The sequence below is a fragment of the Halyomorpha halys genome, unplaced genomic scaffold (assembly GCF_000696795.3).
Source record: "Halyomorpha halys isolate HHAL.00 unplaced genomic scaffold, Hhal_1.1 Scaffold157.1, whole genome shotgun sequence".
Classification (NCBI taxonomy): domain Eukaryota; kingdom Metazoa; phylum Arthropoda; class Insecta; order Hemiptera; family Pentatomidae; genus Halyomorpha; species Halyomorpha halys.
In genome coordinates this window covers 854,330-872,533 of record NW_027114029.1, presented here as the reverse complement: position 1 = coordinate 872,533, position 18,204 = coordinate 854,330, and the positions used below count along the sequence as shown (strand labels likewise).

Here is an 18,204-nt window from a genome sequence, read left to right as displayed (position 1 = left end):
GACAATATTTATGTATATTTACTATCACTTACATTTACAAGAGCAAGTCTTATGGATCCTAATTACTTCTTTCTTTCTTTCTTTTGACGTGACAACGTCTTATAAATTAGATTGTAGGGAGTCATGTAGGCTAAAGTGTAGCGTAAGGGAAATAGAATGGGCGTGGCTTAGTAGTATAGTAGTGGGGGTAATTGATGTTATAGATACTGGAAGTCATGTAGGCAAAAGTGTAGCGTAACGGAGAGTGCGGTGGTGGGGGTAATTATGTATTCTGTTCATTAAATTATGTCTGAAATAAGGAATATGCGCATAATAAAATTTTGGTATTAATTAAGAATCTATAATAGCTACTATATATCAAGATTGAATCAGTTATCATTATTCCAATATTTAGCGTAAAGTTGTCACGTCAGGCGCGTTTCGGCGCTTCGCGCACCACCGATTTTTTCGAATTCTCGAAACCCACACATTTTTTTAAGGCTAAAGAATAGTGATTTTAAAATATTTTATATTCTTCCCTTATCTTCTCAAATTGTAGGGATATAGGTAAATGAGAAATCTAATCAGCCGCCATTTTGAAATAAAAGAGACTTGGGAGAAATATTTATTTGTGCCCCATCTCAGAGAAGGCAATCTTCAAAATGGTTGTTCAATCATTAGTTTTAATGAAGAATTAAGGAAGATAGCGTTTACTGGCAAAAAAAAACTTCTATAGCTTTAATGAACAGTTCATAACCTCCGTTGGACAAATATAAATGCACCTTTCAGGTATTTAATTATGAAAATATATAAATACAAAAATAAAGTACAAAATAATTTTTGTTAATTATAAAAAGTAAATTTCGCTGTACAAAATATCTGACAGACGTGCGTCAATGTTGCTGAGTAACTTCGCGTGTAATCTCGAAAACAGTTAATTTTAGGGCTTTGAAACTGAGGCGGGTCCGTTCCATGAGAACAAACCTCCCTGCTCCCTGGTCCCCTGAGGGATAAGGTGTTCAATATCTAATTTGTCCCGAGCCATCGTTTAATATCACAGCTTCTCCCACAATTCTACAATTTTTCTTCGAATTATCACCAAGAAAAAGTTAAGATGTTTTAATATTTAAAAAAAAATTAACTTTTAGGAAACCAACTATTATGTTGGGGAACCACATCCGCATACGGAACACATACGATAACCTATTTCCCCAGACAAAACTAAATATACAATAGAATCTCGCTTCGAACCACCTCTTTAAAATAATAATAATAAAATTTAAGATTTGATTTATGATTGATTCAATAAAACCGTATTATCAACAAACTGCGTGCTGAGGCTTGAATAATCCACTTAAAAACCAACTCGTTTTATTTTTAAAAAAACAACAAAAAACCCATGCTATGCCTTAAAATTTAGAAGCGTATTAATTTTTTTCAATTTCTTTATCGGTGGATACAGCTAACTTTTTCATTAAATTAATCTTCAGAGGGTAATTGTATTGTTACTACAATGGTAGTTCACTCTGTTGAAAAATAATTATCTAAGAGTTTTAAGAAAATACAACTGGGTGACCAAACAAAAAGATTGTTTTCCGAGAAACGTTTTATTAACTTTTAAACACTCTCCACTACGCCAAGCATTTCTTAGTAACCAACTTCCTAACTTACTTTTTCTCCTACGGTAATTACAGATTATTTCAAACGAAAATAATTAAAAAATAAATTTCTGCACAATAATTGATTATTGTAAAAATATTTTTATGTAAATACACTTAAATTAATGTTTTAAACTGGATTATTATTTACGAAGTGATATTTTTTTCCGTTCAAAAAATATCTGAATTTTTCGCAAATACAAACTTCCTTGGATTTTAAATCAGTTCAGCAAGTATACAGTTTTTCGAAAACGACTCATACGATTTTATCCGAAACTGAAGAGAAATTGAGAATAATTCAAAAATGGAAATTTTATCAAATTCTTAACATTACATTTACTGACTTAAACGAAGTTGATTTTCCTGGACATAACTGTATATCAAAACGATTCGATTCTATTCTCAGACGACAAATCAATAATCATGAAATATTGAAATATAGGTAATTAGGTATCCAATACCAATGGTGATGTAACTGTACTGTTATATGTACATGGAAGACTTTTTTTTTTTGACTTCTTACACTGGTTCTAAAACAGTTTTGTTTGCTAATTAAAATCGTTTTTTTACGTTTTATTATACTGTTATTAATATTTTTTTGTTGGATTCCCTGAACTCTTCCCAACTTTTCCAAAATTAAAAAAATCAGACTCTTCCCGGTAACTACATATCCTGTAGGACATAAAACATGGATTATAAACAACAATAATAATTGAAGCAATCATACCTCTTTGGCCATTTTACAATATGGGCAGTAGGTCTTTGAAAATATGACAACTGAGTCTTTGTTAATGGCTTCCTTGACAAATTTGGCAGTTTCTCCGCTCATGTTGAGAGTTCTTGTACTCTGACCTAAACCCATTGAATAGCAGTTATAACAAGGCTGAAAGAAAATTGTACTAAATAAAACTAAGATACATCAAAATGATAAATAATGGTAGAGTAGTGAAACTTATCAACATTTGAATTAAGAAAATATACTATATTATAGCGTATAGAAAAATGAGTATGTGTTAGAACAGTCAAGAAAGAAGCTTTTTATCCAAGAAAAAAACTTAATGTTGGATTTTTTTCTTCAATTTTTCACTTGCAACAAAAAATCTAAGAATTTTTCGAATATCAACATTCTATATGAAATTAATAAACACAAGCTCCAGGGAAATTCATTTATATTTCATTTTCGGCTGACACTGCAAGAGCGCGCATGAAAAAGGACTATGGTTCTCTGTGACAACCTGGGTTCTTAAATTCCTATGCGCTGATAAAAGAGAATCTTCCACAGAGAACCGAAATGCGGCTTTTTATTTAATTTTATTATCAAGCTCTCGTGTTGTCACAGATTGGCCGAAAATGAAATATATGTATTTTGCATAAAATTCGTCTGTTTTAATTTTTTATTGTTTGTTCATCTTCGAAAAACGCTAAGTTATCGATTTATAATCGAAAAACTAAACAAATTTAACATAATTTTTTTCGTGTTGATGCCAGCAGCTGGAGAGGAGGTAAATTTGAAATTTGTATTCAACACCCCCCAAAAAATCGTTGAGAAAAAAACCTATGGTCAGTATTGGAATGGAATGGAATCCCTCCTTTAGATAACTGAACTAGGAGGGGAAAAAAGTTTTGCATCAATGGGGGGGGGGGGGGGAGCAGATATCACTGCTTTTCTGGAATAGTGGCACATCTAAAAAAAATGATTTTTTTTTTTTAATTTTGTACTTGAGATATTCCATTGATTGTCCCCTAGGCAGAAGTTAATTTGTAACAACTCTAATAGCTTTAGAAAAGTCTGTAGAATGAGCTAGGTAAAGAAAGTCCAAAAACCCCAGTCTATGGTACTACCTTTGGAATACATCTAACTCAAAACAAAATCATAACTTTGATTGTAGTCAGATGTACCACTATTCAAGAAATACTGTCATATAAAGACCTTATATCTATTTACCAACCACTTTCATTATCTTGTTCAAATACCCCAAAACCTAAATAATTACCAACTAATGCCTAAAGTAGTTGATCCTGTATGCTCTTAAATTTTAGATAAAGGCTTATTAAATTTCCACTGATTTGTAATAAACAACAGTGAAAAAATTGTCAGGCTAAAGATAAAAGTTATCATGTGATGTTGACAAAAACCATGATCAACACCTTTAACCATGGTGTTTTAAACCATTAATCATATTCTATTTTCAATTAAAACCATAGAAATAAGATATATCGCTCCAGTTTGGCAGTGTAACAACTCAAAAAATGGTTATTTTGAGACATGCATGCAATCTTAGCAATAAGGGTAAGACCTACAGTTCAAAACTATAATATCTCAAAATATTATTTTTACATAGATTTTATGATATGTTTTACTGTATAGATCTTAACCTTATTACTAAGATTACATGCACATCTCAAAACAATCAGTTTTTGAGATGTAATACTGTTGAACTGGGGCAGCGATGAGTTCCCATTTCAACAAATTTCTAGGGCTAAAAAAAAAAAAAAAAAAAAACTATTATCATACAAATTATTATTAGGACTAAATCAAGCAATGATCAATATATTTTAAAATAGTAATATGAAATCACATAAAAATAATAATTTCCTGAGGTTTATTAAGATAAACAATTAATGTTTGACAATAATCTATAATTTATTAGGTTGTAAAACATCACAAACTATCTGGTATATATTTTATAATTTAGAAAGGTTAGTGGAATCAATAATGATGAGTTCCCAATCAATAAGAATCAATAAAGTTCCTAAATCATGATAATGAAATACCTTTAAATTGCAACTAAGAAAAAATAAACATTAAAAAAAAAAATACAGAAAATTGTGTAAATAAAAACTAATCAGAAATTGTCAAGTGCTGATAAGATAATATGCCTAAAACCATAGCCATTTTTATTATACAGACTCAGGAAATATTTCTGTTTTGTTTAGTTTGAATAAGTTATATATATATATGCTAATTAATTAAACAAAAAAAAAAGAAGTTCATGTAATTCCATATAAGGATGTATTGTGAACAATTAAACACAACAATGTTTAACTGATATTTACAAGAAGCTGATAAATTTTAGAAACAGAATACACACACTCTTTTTGATTTAAAAAAAAATGATTTAAAGAATGATTAAATGGTTTTCATTTATCATTAAATAAATTAGATGATAAAAAAAAAATTGAATATTTTGAATTACTATTAGCACTATTTAAAATTGATCAACACTTTTCACAAATTATTCCAAAAACTTTAATTTAAGGTTAGTGCAATACACACAACACAAATTAAAAAAAAAATTCGACAATTTATATCAAGCCTTCAAGAAATTTGATTAATTATTGTATTTTAAAGACTTCAATAATTGAGTACTAACTGAGAAAAAATTACACTTCAGATTACAACACTTGTGCAATAAAACATTTCAGACTTGGGAATCACCATTATCTAAATAAATTAAAAAGTACTTAACATGCAATGTTATTATCTACTATCTAAACATATATATTTTTTCGGATTTGTACGAGTACCAATAATAGGAAGTGCATTCCTCACATCAGGAGAAACTGCCGACGTAACACCTCCCATACCAGCATTGAAAATACCTACACAAATTGATAACATAAAATTCAAATCAATCGGTCCAAGAAAAAGTTCTGAATCCATAAAGAAAAATCACTCTGAAGAACATAGTACATGCCTTTTGCTCCATTCTTAATATGATTCATTCTTCATTTAATGGTAAGGTATATAAGAGCAAAATATTGCAGTAAAAAGTCAAGTAGCTTACAACATTTTAAAATAAAAGAGATGACATTGTGTATGAGTGTGTTTTTGAGTTTTGGAAGGAATAACCAAAATGTTTGATTACTATGAGAGTTAAATGTGTTTAACATTGAAAAAAGAACAGCTGAAAAATAAGGAATCAGTCTAAATTTTAGACAAGTACTACAACTTTCTTACTATAGGTAAAAACGATAAGTATAGAACATTTTTTTCCTGTTATCTACAGATTCATGGGATTGTCAAAAGAAAGGATTAATAATGTTACTACTTTCCTACAAGAACCAAAGATCAATATGAAATTTGAATTCAAGGTCATTGCAGTATTTTCACTTATTATTACTACATAAAAAAGTATGAGATAAAAACTTACAAAAAATAAAAATTAGGACGAATATACGAGCCCAACAAACTCTAGTCCAGTGAGTGGTTATCCTGCTTAACGAGTGAGATTCATGCCAATCCCCACTACCAAACTGTATTCTCATGATCTGGTCAGCCGCAAGTTGTTAAACAAACTATCTTAAAGTTTAATAACTATTTCATATAAATATAGCAAAAACTAAGTAATAATTTTAAAGCTGATTTTGCTATTAAATCATACCATATTTTGAAGACCTGGCCATGTTTACAGTATCATAAATTCATATAAAAAAGAGTTCGTTAATTTTTTATACGGAAATTTCATTATTTTTATAATTGCAATGAAACTAGCTCTATATTAATTTTCTGAACAATTGATTTATGTTCAACATTGTATTTTTACACTATGCCAAAATTTACGATTCGCGTTATGGGAACATTTTTTTTTTAATAACAGACAGTTATATTAAGTATACCTAATGACATTAAAGTTAATGAAAATTTTTTTATTTATGTTTCTGACAATAAGTTTTTTTTATAAACTTTATTAATAAAATATAAAACTTTATTGAGTATCTTTAACACTAAGACGTATTTAATATCGTGATAAAAAGTTTCAAAGCAATTTTGATGAAGTTATTTAATTTTAAAAGAAGTTTTGCACACTATTATACTAAGATAATAATATTCCAACTCAAGTAATCGCTTGTTCTTCCTTATCAAACAAGAATCATTCTGTGGGAAATGAAGTTTTAAATGACTTCAAGTACGATTTCATCACAATACGTTTTATTAATACTCATTATTTAGATGTTTAAAAAGCTAAACTCCTTATCATCAACAATATAAACTTATTTAAGAAGATGAAATCTCTTATTGGTTTTAACCAACAACATTGGTAAGTTTTGGACAGCTGCAATCACATGACAGTCAGCTGTCGGCTTCCGAAGCAATGACGTTGACTTAGGGAAGCTTTCAATTTTAGTGAATGAAGTCCTTATCAATAAGTTTGTTCGCTCCTAATCATGTCTTTGCCTGGGGGGAAAATGGCTTGTCCTGGAAATGGAATTTATGTTATTCAAGGAGAAATGTCTGTTTTGCTTACAGCTATGAAGAAAGTAAACAGATGGTCTTCTCATGTCCACCAGGTTAGTGTTTATTTTTTGGTACTGGATAATTTACTATTTTATTTATTGACATAGAGTGCTTGAAGATTACTCCTAAATTCCCATTTATTGAAATATTACTATGCATTTTTTTTTTTTGTACCAGGATGATGAAAATGACATTCTTATCAGAAGCTTCACAGATCTTAAAGACGTTTTAAATCAGATTGGTGACCTTAGAGAAGTGGAGCCAAACCATTTTCTTAGTCCTTTTTTGGAGGTAATTAGATCCGAAGATACTACTGGACCTGTTACGAGCCTTGCTTTATCATCTGTCAACAAGTTCCTTTCTTATGGACTAATTGGTAGGTGCATGTTTTGTTCAACTGTGTAGTAATCCTTGTATGTTCAGAGAAATATATTATATGTGATTGTATCAATGTAAAGAACTGTCTTACAGTGTGAACACGGTACGGTGTGTGAACAAAAGGTAACATCCTTTTTCTGTTCCTTAGATTGAGACTGATTATTTACTAAGTGTATTTTTCTTACATGTTATAATTTATTTAGAATTCTGTAGATTGCTTACATTACTTTAATATGTTAATGATTTTCTTGCTTTACCAATTTATAATTGATGTCATTTTTTACGAGATATAAATAGACTTGTTTATTTGTTATTCTGCCAAATAAAATTCTGTTAAAAACATTCATATTATATTTTTAATTTATAATAAAGTTAGTTCTGTCTAATATCTAATTTACTGTATAGATTCAAAATCAAAGACGATTGCGGCTACTGTCGAAAACATTGCAGAAGCAGTTACTAGGGCCAGGTTTGTTGGAACTGACCAAACAAATGATTCAATTGTTTTATTAAAAATTTTGCAGGTATGTTTAAATTAGTTTACTATTATTTTGTGAGTAGTTATCTTGTTTAATTTTATTTACTGGTGACGACTCAAAAATATTAATTCCTTTGTTAACTTTTCTAACCAGGTACTACGAACTTTGTTACTTTCTCCTGAAGGCTCTTGGCTTACAAATGAAAGTGTTTTAGAAATCCTTCTGAGTTGTTTTCGAATGTGTTTTGAGCCCCGTTTAAATGGTAATTTGATTTGAAATTTGTTATTTTGCTTTGAATGATTGATTGTTTTATTAATCAAGATAAAGATTATGGCTTAATTGTATCATACTAATAATGTATTGTAGATGTTATTAATATTTTAGGTAGATTATTGTTGATTACATGTTTATTTATTTCTTGTATTGAATATTTTGTGTTTTTATAGAATTATTGAGGAGATGCGCTGAGAACTGCTTACGTGATATGGTTCAATTGTTATTTAATCGACTTACTAGTTTTACTGAGGATAATAGGAAAATCCAGGTAAGTGTCTTAGTATTAATTTAAATAATGTTTGGAAACTTATAATTTAAAAATATTGATTTTTTTTATTAGATATTATTTAAATCTTTTTATATTGATTATTTGGATGCCCATCAGTTACTAGTAAAACTATCACAACTATCCACAGACAGTAAAAGTTTTATTTGACACTTTGCATTTGCTATATGCCAATTTATGTCATTAAGTTTTAGTATTAGAGCATAAAATCCTTTAGCGATCAATAATTATGTAAGAAAAATTTTGTATAAGTATTCTTAGAAAATTCATCCCTAATTTAATTCCAATACTGAAAATTTTATAAATACCCTTCGAACATTGATTTTCTCAACTCTTCAACCATAGTAAGTTAGCAATTATTTCATAGGTTAATCCAATTTACATATTGTTCAAAACATTTGACAATTAAGTAAATCGGTTATTAAAACAATTGTACCATGGAATGAGGCAGGATAATTCTGTTTTGTATTTATGAGGTGATGTACCAGTTTTGGAAAATTATTTATTATGGAGTATTGTTTTGGACAAATAGCTTAGTATGGAGGGAAGAAACTCTAGGTATCATGATTATTTTTGAGAAATTTCTTATTTCTGCTAATATTGCCAATCAGCTTTGTTTTTAAGTTTGTTCTTCACAGTTATAGGAGTATTGTTGTTACAGCCAAAACTCAAAATGAATACTAGTGCTCCTTTAGATGCAGGGAAAGGAAAGAAAAAGACGAGCCGGCCATCCTCTCGGAAAGTTTCCAGGAAAAGTCAAGACAAATCTCCAAGCCCTGGTTGATAACTAATATTTTATCATTTTTGTAAATAATGATAATATTTATATTTATTTTGTTAATTTTAGTTTATATAGTTCTAGGTTCAGAAATTTCTAATGCTCTTAAAGAATGTGATATCCAGCAATTATCTTTACCTGATGAGCCAGAAATTACATTACTTGATAAATCAGAACCTGAAATTCTTCCTGTGCCTAATGAAGAATTGCTAGCTAAAACTCTGTCTGATCAATCTCTAGAAGCTAATATTTCTAATGGTAAGTTTGAGCTTTTAAGCTTTTACTTACAATAGGTCGGGCCTGATATTGCTAATGATAGGTTAATAGGTTATAGTATCTGCTGAATGTTATGATCCAATGACATGAAATGGACAGAATTATTATATTTGATGTATTGGGTTGTAAAATAAGTTCGTAGCGTTTTTTACTGGTGATTTTAATAACAACTCCAGATTCTTGTAAATATTTTAATCAATTATATATGACTCATTTTGATCTATTACATGTTGTTATCTTTCAGGTAATTTTTTAATTCTGTCCTCCCAGAACTTCTCAGATATTTGCGGAATGAACTCCTCTATGTGCGTTTTGCAGTCCTCGAGCAAATTAAAGTATTTCCTGTTAAGAGAGTTTTGAAGGGACCAAAAAAGTGAAAATCTATTGAGACAAAGTCTGGTGAATAGGGTGGGTCGGTGGTCATATCTCAGCCAAACTCTAATAATTTCTGAAGGGCCTGCAAAGACATGTGAGGAAGGCCATTATCGTGATGGATAACTATGCCTTTGCGATTATGAGACACAAATGATTTGAGACATTTGCATGAGATATGTTAAGCATTTCTGTGATATCTTTTGTCGTAGAGTGAAGGTTGTCTGCGACCATTGCTTAAATTTGGTCATCATCAACAGTTGAAGGACGACCCAAACGCTTTGTGTCTTCAAGACAAAATTTCCGGTTTTGAACTGATCAAACCACTTATGGATGATGCTTTCTCCTAAGGCATGATTATCATACACACTGTAAATTTTGTTAACCGTCTGTGCAGCGGATTTTCCTTTCCAGAAATAAAAAATCATCAAATGACGAAAATGAAATTTTTTCTTTTCCATTTTGAACAAGCAAAATACCACTAAAGATAAGGAATCTCGGTTGAACTTTAACTAATCTTTTTTTAGAATATGTCAACATTTGACCAAGTAAACATGATTTTATAAACACAGAGAGGATTAAATTGAAATATTGAAAAACGCTAAAAAATTATTTTACAACCCAATACTTTATTCATCATGCACTACTTTTAATTAATTCTGTGGTTCATCTAAGTTAAAATTATATTTATCACACAATGTTAGCTCTGAAATGCCAGTTCAAAAGTTCTCATGATAATTTTTTATTCTGTTTGGTTGTTTTTTTATTCATAGAAGTTTTCTCTCTACAAAGTGCTTTAATTTATTGCTTTGTTACTAACTATTTTGAAAGTTTTTTCTGATCCCTCTATTAATGAAGCTGGGACACAGTTGTTTTTAATTTGTTTTTCATATAAATTTTTAAAGTATTCTTCTTTTTTTCTCTATAGATTTTATTATCTTCTTCTTTATATCTTGTCCCAACTTTCAGAATAAATTTTTCATCATTTAGTTATGAGAATGAGAGTTTTATATTATTAAATAATTTTTAATTGTGTATGTAGGTGTTTCAAATATTATTACTTCGGAGGTACAACAACAACCAACTTCTCCTGTCATTCTCGATGATGGTGTTATTATCAGTATTGAAGATTCAAGTTCTCAAAATAGTGAATCAACAGAGCAGCTGGTTTGTTACTTTTTATTGATTTTTTAAGAAAAATTAAGTTTTTTTTTTTTGTTATTCTTTTTTAATAATTATTTTACTAACTAATTAGGTATGGGCACTTTTGTAGCACTTAAATGATAGCTCAAATGAGCCTAGTTATTCTTCATGTGCGCTTTATTACATTCTAACTAAAAGCTTAGAGCTGATCAATAGTTTATTTTCATTCTCACTAAATCCTCATTTAAATCTTACTTTTTAGAAATTAAATAAATTTTGGAAAGAAGTTAATTTAATCGATTATTATCTTAATTTATCATTATTATCTATTTATTATTTTTGCTTAGGGCTGAACAATTAAGAATTTTTATACCTTTAAGCTGTATGCTTGTTTATTAAATGAAATTCTAAAGAAATTTGTTAAGAGACCTGAATGTTTCTTCTTTTTTTAGCCCAATTTTAGCAGATCTTCTTGACAAATATAGTAAACATTTCATAAAGAATGATTTTATTGATTATAGTCCACTTATTCAATTTTTATAGATCCTTGTTCTTTTTCCGGTCAAGGAGAAAGGAAATGGGAATTTTGTATTGCTGAAAAAATTCTGCTAAATTTTTGCCCTGGATTAGTACCATTTAAATATTCTGAAACTTCAATTATTTTAACTTGAATTGATTTGTTGATAGATTGTAATTTTTCACATTTTTAGATATTGTGGAAGCTCAATTTAATGAATCTCAAGGAGTTTAAAAAAAAATTCAATGCTTATTTTATGTATAATTATGTCTGTTTGATATAATTCTATAAATGATAAACTCATCATATTTGTATTTACAAGCCTGTATCATACGGTTGAAATTTTTCTTGAAAGATTGGGCCCGGAATTGAACAAAAATTAGTTATAGATGAAACTAATAGCTAAAATTGTCATGAATACAATCATTCTTGAATAAGGGGAATGACAATTTAAGTTGTAGTTTTAGCCATAGCTAATTTTTTCCCATCTCTGATTGAACCCCAATTTGTGCATTTTTATCATAGCTCTGTTTTGACCACTTCAAAACAGTTTCTTCCAAATTCTTGAATTTGAAAGATTTTATCTTTTTATATATATGTATATATAGTTCACCGTAAAGATTTAAATATAAGAAGATGGTCAGGCTTGCGGTCAAAAAAAGAACTAATAGTTTAAAACTATTTTAATGTCCGACGTTTCACCCCACTTTGCAGGGCTTCATCAGGGCTGTTCACTTCTTAGAACTTTTTTTATTTTTTTTAATATTGATGTTAACGTGCTTATTGAAGTACCAAATTCTTTTGTGTTATATTTTTCTTTGTTGCTTTGCTTCAATACTTTTATATTATTGTGTTTGAACTCATGGCTTAGTGAATTCCTTTTCCGTTTATGAGCCATATAATTAACAACATGTTCAACGCACTCCAGTTATATGTAAACGAAACTTATAATATTAGGTTACAACAGAGGAGATTGTTAACATGGATGAGAAAGAGTTGGAGGAGCTCATTGACTCACAATGATTTTTTTTCAAAACATATGTATCCTGAGTTGTTTTTGGTTTACCATGAAAGTGGTGCTATCTATCGGTCTCTAGTGTAGCTTGCTTCTCTATTAACCTCAGTTGGCAGCTAGAGCTAGAGAAGAACAAGAACCACCTGCTCTCATGTATTGCTTCAAGTTTTTGGTTGAGTACCCATACCATACTATACAAATGAAAGTAGATCAAGAAGGCGTTCCTCAGCAATGAGAAAAAAGAAAGGAAGCAGATGTGGCCTCCAATCATTCAGTAAAATTATGGCCAACCAAACTGAGTAAGTGTTTCTTCTTTTTCGTTACCACTCTACCTGATTTCAGGCCACCTCGACATCATCATTATTATTATTAATTTGTTGCACATAGGTAAATTATATTTTCCTTTGCAAGATTTTAAATTCGTTTTTAGAGGTTAGTTTTTATACTCTCTTTGTTTTATGGAGGTTAATTTTCCTTTGAATGATATTGCTAGTTCAATGAGATTTAAAAAAAAAAATGTTACATGTAGTAATTTGTCATTTAGAGATTTGTTATACTAAGGTTCCACTATAATTAAAACACTTTATCAATGCTTGTTCATTAATTTTATTTGTCAGTATAGTTCAGTTTTATTTTTTTTTCAATGCAGACGACCATTGGTGATACGCCAGAAGTGAAGAGACCAGTTGATTTAGACCTTAATCCTCCTGAAACTAATTTTGCTTCCCCGTCGGATTCAAAACCTGAAGAAGAACCTTTACTTAGTCCTACCTCTCCAGAAAATACTACGGAAGGGCAGGATTGGACCAATCAGCAAGGGGTCAGATTTACTAATACTGAAGCTGAGAGTAAGTGATTCTTTGAATAATTTTTATTCTTATGTTTAAAATAATCCATTTATCTACCTTAGGACCACAGCCCTCTAATGCATCAACCGAGAGAAATAGCCCAACGTTCCTGTTTTGTATTGCTACATTTCCATTTCTTATTCATAGCTTTGTGTATCATTATAAATATATTTTGGCCGGTCCTTTTTAGTTTGTCTGATTTTTCACTTTCTGTGGAAGGCCCTCAGTCAGTTTTTTTTTTTTATCATGTTACTAGCCGCACAGGGAGCTTGTACTGCCTATCTGGGTTTGATATATCTCAATTTCCGTTACAATGTTAGATTTGTTAAGCCGGTCAGGAAACTAGTCTGTGAATAATATTACATGAAACTTTTAATAACTATTCAGATTTTTTCTGTTTATAATAACTTCCAAGATTGTTTAGTATTAATTGTGTATGAATCTTAATGGTTTTAAGATATTATTTTGAATATACTGAGCGATTGTTTTATAGAATGAATTCTTTAAAAAATGCTGGAAAATAGATTTATTGGCTGTACACATTTAAAGTGATTAAGTAATACATGAAAGGACTATCTGAAGTGTAATGAAGATTGAAAAAAAAGTTAATTTCTTTATAAAAAAAATAGATGATAGGTAATACTTACTATATTATTTTAATGATTGCAGCTTCGGCACCTTCTGGGCCTTATGGACTGCTGAGCGTTCATGAACTCTTGAGGTTTTTGGCTTCACTTTGCAACCCATTAGACAAGCAGAATTCAGATAGCATGATACATATCGGGCTCACCCTCATTACTGTGGCTCTTGAAGTCGGAGCTGATAGCATTGCAAAGTTTCCTTCGCTTTTGTCAACTGTTAAGAATGATGTTTGTAGAAGCCTTTTAGCTGTAAGTCTTGATTATTTCTAAGTACAACCTTGATTTAATATTATATCTTGAATTGTTTTTTATTATATAATTTTTTATTTTTTATATTAGTATTTTTTTAGAAAAAGAATTTTATCTATCCATTTATCTTTATTTTTAGTTGTTAAATACGGAAAAACTTCCCATTTTTGCATCAGTGCTACAGGTTTCATTCCTTTTGTTTGAATCTCTTCGAACACATCTTAAATTTCAATTAGAGCGCTATTTGTCTAGGCTTACTGAAATAATTGTTTCTGATTCTTCTAAGATTTCATATGAACACCGAGAAATAGCATTAGGTGAGTTGCTTAAATAATTGTTCATAATAGTGTGTCTTTTTATTATGAAGGTTTTCTTAATAATTTTTGTTTATTTCAGAATCTGTTGTACATCTTTGGCGTATACCTGGCTTAGTTACCGAGCTGTACCTTAATTATGATTGCGCACTATACTGCCCCAATTTGTATGAAGAACTAACCAATCTTTTATCTAAGGTATATTTGCTTTCAATTTATTGATATTTTTCATTTCCCAGATTCATTCTCTTTTGTTTTTTACATGAATTTGTTCTTTGTGTAGAATGCTTTTCCCGTAACCGGTGTTTACAATACACATTTGCTGTCTTTGGATGCTTTATTGACAGTTATAGACTCTATAGAAAGTCATTGCAATAGCCGAATTTTAAATGAAAGACAAAATCCATCAAAAGGTTTGTTTTTAAAAATGTACTCATTTATAACATATTCCAGGTTTCCTTATTTTGACTTTACTTATCTTGAAAATTGTTGATAGATGGAGAAATTAATAAATTAGAGTTCCATGATTTTGCTAGCAATTATATCAATCGGACTGGCACCCGTCAAAAGTTGTCATTGAATATTCCTAGTCATGAGCAATTGATGGCTGTGAAAAGAAAAAAAAAAGTATGAGAATTATTTTTTCTTTTAATTGATGTCCATGCTTTTTGATTAATTTCATAATGTAATTTTTAGCTCTTAGCTTCTGGAACTGAACATTTCAATTCAAAACCAAAGAAAGGAATCCAGTTTTTACAGGAACACAACCTTTTGTCGTCACCTCTAGATCCTGTTGAAGTTGTTGGTTTTTTGAGAGAAAATCCTCATCTTGATAAGAAAATGATTGGGGAATATATCAGTAATAGAGCCAACATTGCTATACTAGATCAGTTTGTCAAGTGAGTTGTACAAACGATTCTATTAAGTATTCGTTGTATATTTTATTGTTTATTAAGTTCATATCGCTATTTATCAGGTCATTTGACTTCACTGACCTGCGTGTCGATGAAGCGCTAAGATTATATCTGGAAACATTCAGGCTACCTGGAGAATCTCCTCTGATATCTTTAGTGATGGAACACTTCGCTGAACATTGGCATGTAAGTTTTTTTCTTAAAAATGTATTTAAAATAAATTGTTTGGTTTGATCAGTCTACAAATATTTTCCTTTTGGTTCCTTAATATGGACTTGTAGGGGAATTCAAAAACGTTAGAGAATATGGACTGTTACAATTTTTTATATACATCTCTTGCGAACGCTTGTTGTTAATGCTGACTCTACCATTGTTTATTGGTTTATAATTTTTGCAGAAATGTAATGGAGAACCTTTTGCTAATGCTGATGCGGCATTCACCCTTGCCTATGCGATCATAATGTTGAATGTGGACCAGCATAACCACAATGTTAAGAAACAAAATACTCCAATGACAGCTGAAGCTTTTAAACGTAACTTGAAAAATGTAAATGGAGGGCAAGATTTCGAAGAGGAAATGCTTGATGATATTTATATTGCAATCAAGTAAGTTGATTTGTTGTAGCAAATTGTTTTCTAGAGACTATTTATTGTAGTCTTGCATTTCTCTTGGACCTTGAGATTATAAAATAAAATAATTAAAAGATTTAAGATACTCTTCCATAGTCATACCTTTTATTACGTAGGGAAACTTCCATTCTAGTAATCATTGGTAGTTAGTCTACTAGTCTACTAAACTACTAGCAATATCTTATTCTTACATAATTTAACATGTTGCTACTATTAATTGAATTAAATCCAAATTTCTTTTGGGCAGAATCCTTGAGGGACTTCTTTCTGCTCTGGTTTGGTTAAATTTTTTAGAAATTTAAGAAGTATTTATCTCTTAGGTACTTGATTTATTTTTGCATCTTGTCGATTTGATCTTTAAACCATCTTTAATCACAACATACCTCTCAAAACCAATATTTTTCTAGAGTTTTATTTCTTTACTCGTATTTATATTGAGTTTGATTTGATATTTTTCAATTTAAATAGTATTTATATGACAGATTTTGCCCTTGTGGATACAATTATAAATACGCTCTCCACATTTCTTTTGATTTTTTCAGGTTTTGGTTGAGTTTTACATTGTTTGAAATTCTTGTTTATTGAACATTTGTGAGTTTGCTCTATCTTAAATAGCAACTTTATTTATAATTCATTTGTTTTAATTTATTTTATAGGACCGAGGAAATTGTAATGCCTGCTGAGCAGACTGGCCTAGTTAGAGAAAACTACGAATGGAAAGTATTGTTGCGGCGAGGAACTGGATCGGAAGGTTATTATGTACATGCTCCAAATGGTTTGTTAGATCATGATTTGTTTTCATTAATTTGGAGCCCTACCATCTCGGCTTTGTCCTATTTGTTCGATAAGACCAATGATCCAACTATCTATCAGAAAGCTATCTCTGGATTCAGGTGAGTTTTATTTTATTATTTATCTGTCTTCATTCATAAAACTACTGTTCCATTTAAAAAAACCTAATGTTAAAACATATTTCTGGTCAAGTACAAGAGATTAAAAAAAAAAAATGTGGTGTGGGCATCAGACAGCTATTACTTGCCAAAACTCGTTTCAAACTGCTCTATATATTCATGTTGGCAATACTTTCCCTTACTATATATTTCATATATAGATAAGTCAAAATAAAAATTACCATTACCATGTTTTCATGTTTCTATGGTTGTTATAACAATAATGAGAAAGTGATGACAATTGTAACAACTATGGAAACATGAAAACATTTATTTTCTCCTTTCGTTAATTATTATATTCTGCCAAGGTATTTATGTGCTTTTTATTGCTAATAACAATGGAAGATGATTAATTATTTGAAATACACCAAATAAAAGGTACTTTAGAGGAAGCTTGTTTGAAAATTTTGCATTTAGGCACTGTCAGATTATATCAATGAAGATAAAACCTAGCTGATATGAAAGACCAACTGATTACAGATTGATATACCAAGTTTAATCAAAATTAATAGAGCCATTTTCGATAAAATAAAAAAATTAGCACAATCAATCATATAAAGTGGCATTTCAGGTCAGTTTATTTTATTGAATAAGTTTTATCTTTTCAGATATATGTCCACCTTAAATATATAGTTTGAATTTCATGCGACTTTTCTTTTTGGGCAAGGCTGTTTAAACACATACAAACACACTATTGTGTGAAACTAGGTTATTTGAACACAAGGAATCTTAAAATGGGTATTTTTGTTGAAAACTCAGTGTTACGGCGGATAGGGATTCAAAAGAAACCTTTACTAGCCCAACCGTGAAAAGTAGTAAAAAGAAAAGAATAGTCGAATTTTGTTATTTTTAAATAAGTGAACATAAAAGGAACACAAAATATATAAAAATATACAAACTAAAAAAAAAAACCTTAAAACTATTGCAAAATTAAATGAATTGAACAAAAGAGAAAAAAAGTCTTATATCACTGGTGATTGATTGGGCCCCGGTTGTGGTTGTTGTCTTGAGCGGATGTGCTCGTGGAGGTAGATCGACAATAGGACACACGTCCGCCCGCCTTGTCCTCTTGGAGGATGAGTCGAAGTAGTCTGCCTGCCGTGGGTAAAATGATTAAGCTGGCGAAGATGGCCAGAATGCTGGCAACTATGAGTGTGTTGTGAGGAGACAATGGAGACGATATATATTGTAATATGCTCTTTTTGAGTAAATAGTATATTTTGATGTATAAAGGGTTTTAATATGTTTTATTTTATGTATCA

General features: G+C 30.0%; 2 protein-coding genes across 16 annotated transcripts in view; one reads left to right on the top strand and one right to left on the bottom strand.

Annotated features, from left to right (window-relative positions):
• Positions 1 to 2,364: 2,364 nt before the first annotated feature.
• Positions 2,365 to 6,241, bottom strand: LOC106678724 (uncharacterized; the record flags this gene model as incomplete). 8 transcript variants are annotated; one of them, XM_067051280.1, is given in 4 exon segments in its annotated part: positions 2,365 to 2,489; positions 5,191 to 5,240; positions 5,792 to 5,909; positions 6,023 to 6,237. In XM_067051280.1, a coding segment is annotated over 1 exon segment (102 nt), but the record flags the coding sequence as incomplete, so codon positions are not given.
• Positions 5,623 to 18,204, top strand: part of garz (Sec7 domain-containing protein garz) — a 39,553-nt gene continuing 26,971 nt past the window's right edge. For 5 of the 8 annotated variants that reach the window (XM_014417426.2, XM_014417431.2, XM_067051272.1 and 2 more), the window contains exons 1-18: positions 6,687 to 6,929; positions 7,054 to 7,252; positions 7,660 to 7,778; positions 7,887 to 7,995; positions 8,180 to 8,277; positions 8,957 to 9,074; positions 9,143 to 9,331; positions 10,764 to 10,888; positions 13,046 to 13,244; positions 13,914 to 14,134; positions 14,274 to 14,451; positions 14,531 to 14,646; positions 14,732 to 14,861; positions 14,945 to 15,075; positions 15,145 to 15,347; positions 15,425 to 15,548; positions 15,760 to 15,968; positions 16,649 to 16,885. In XM_014417426.2, the coding sequence (XP_014272912.1) occupies positions 6,807 to 6,929; positions 7,054 to 7,252; positions 7,660 to 7,778; positions 7,887 to 7,995; positions 8,180 to 8,277; positions 8,957 to 9,074; positions 9,143 to 9,331; positions 10,764 to 10,888; positions 13,046 to 13,244; positions 13,914 to 14,134; positions 14,274 to 14,451; positions 14,531 to 14,646; positions 14,732 to 14,861; positions 14,945 to 15,075; positions 15,145 to 15,347; positions 15,425 to 15,548; positions 15,760 to 15,968; positions 16,649 to 16,885 (2,828 nt within the window). In that variant the 5' untranslated portion in view covers positions 6,687 to 6,806. Of the gene's footprint in view, positions 5,733 to 6,686; positions 6,930 to 7,053; positions 7,253 to 7,659; positions 7,779 to 7,886; positions 7,996 to 8,179; positions 8,278 to 8,956; positions 9,075 to 9,142; positions 9,332 to 10,763; positions 10,889 to 13,045; positions 13,245 to 13,913; positions 14,135 to 14,273; positions 14,452 to 14,530; positions 14,647 to 14,731; positions 14,862 to 14,944; positions 15,076 to 15,144; positions 15,348 to 15,424; positions 15,549 to 15,759; positions 15,969 to 16,648; positions 16,886 to 18,204 lie in introns of those variants that run through there. The other 3 variants (XM_014417430.3, XM_014417427.2, XM_014417428.2) reach the window with 3 other exon arrangements.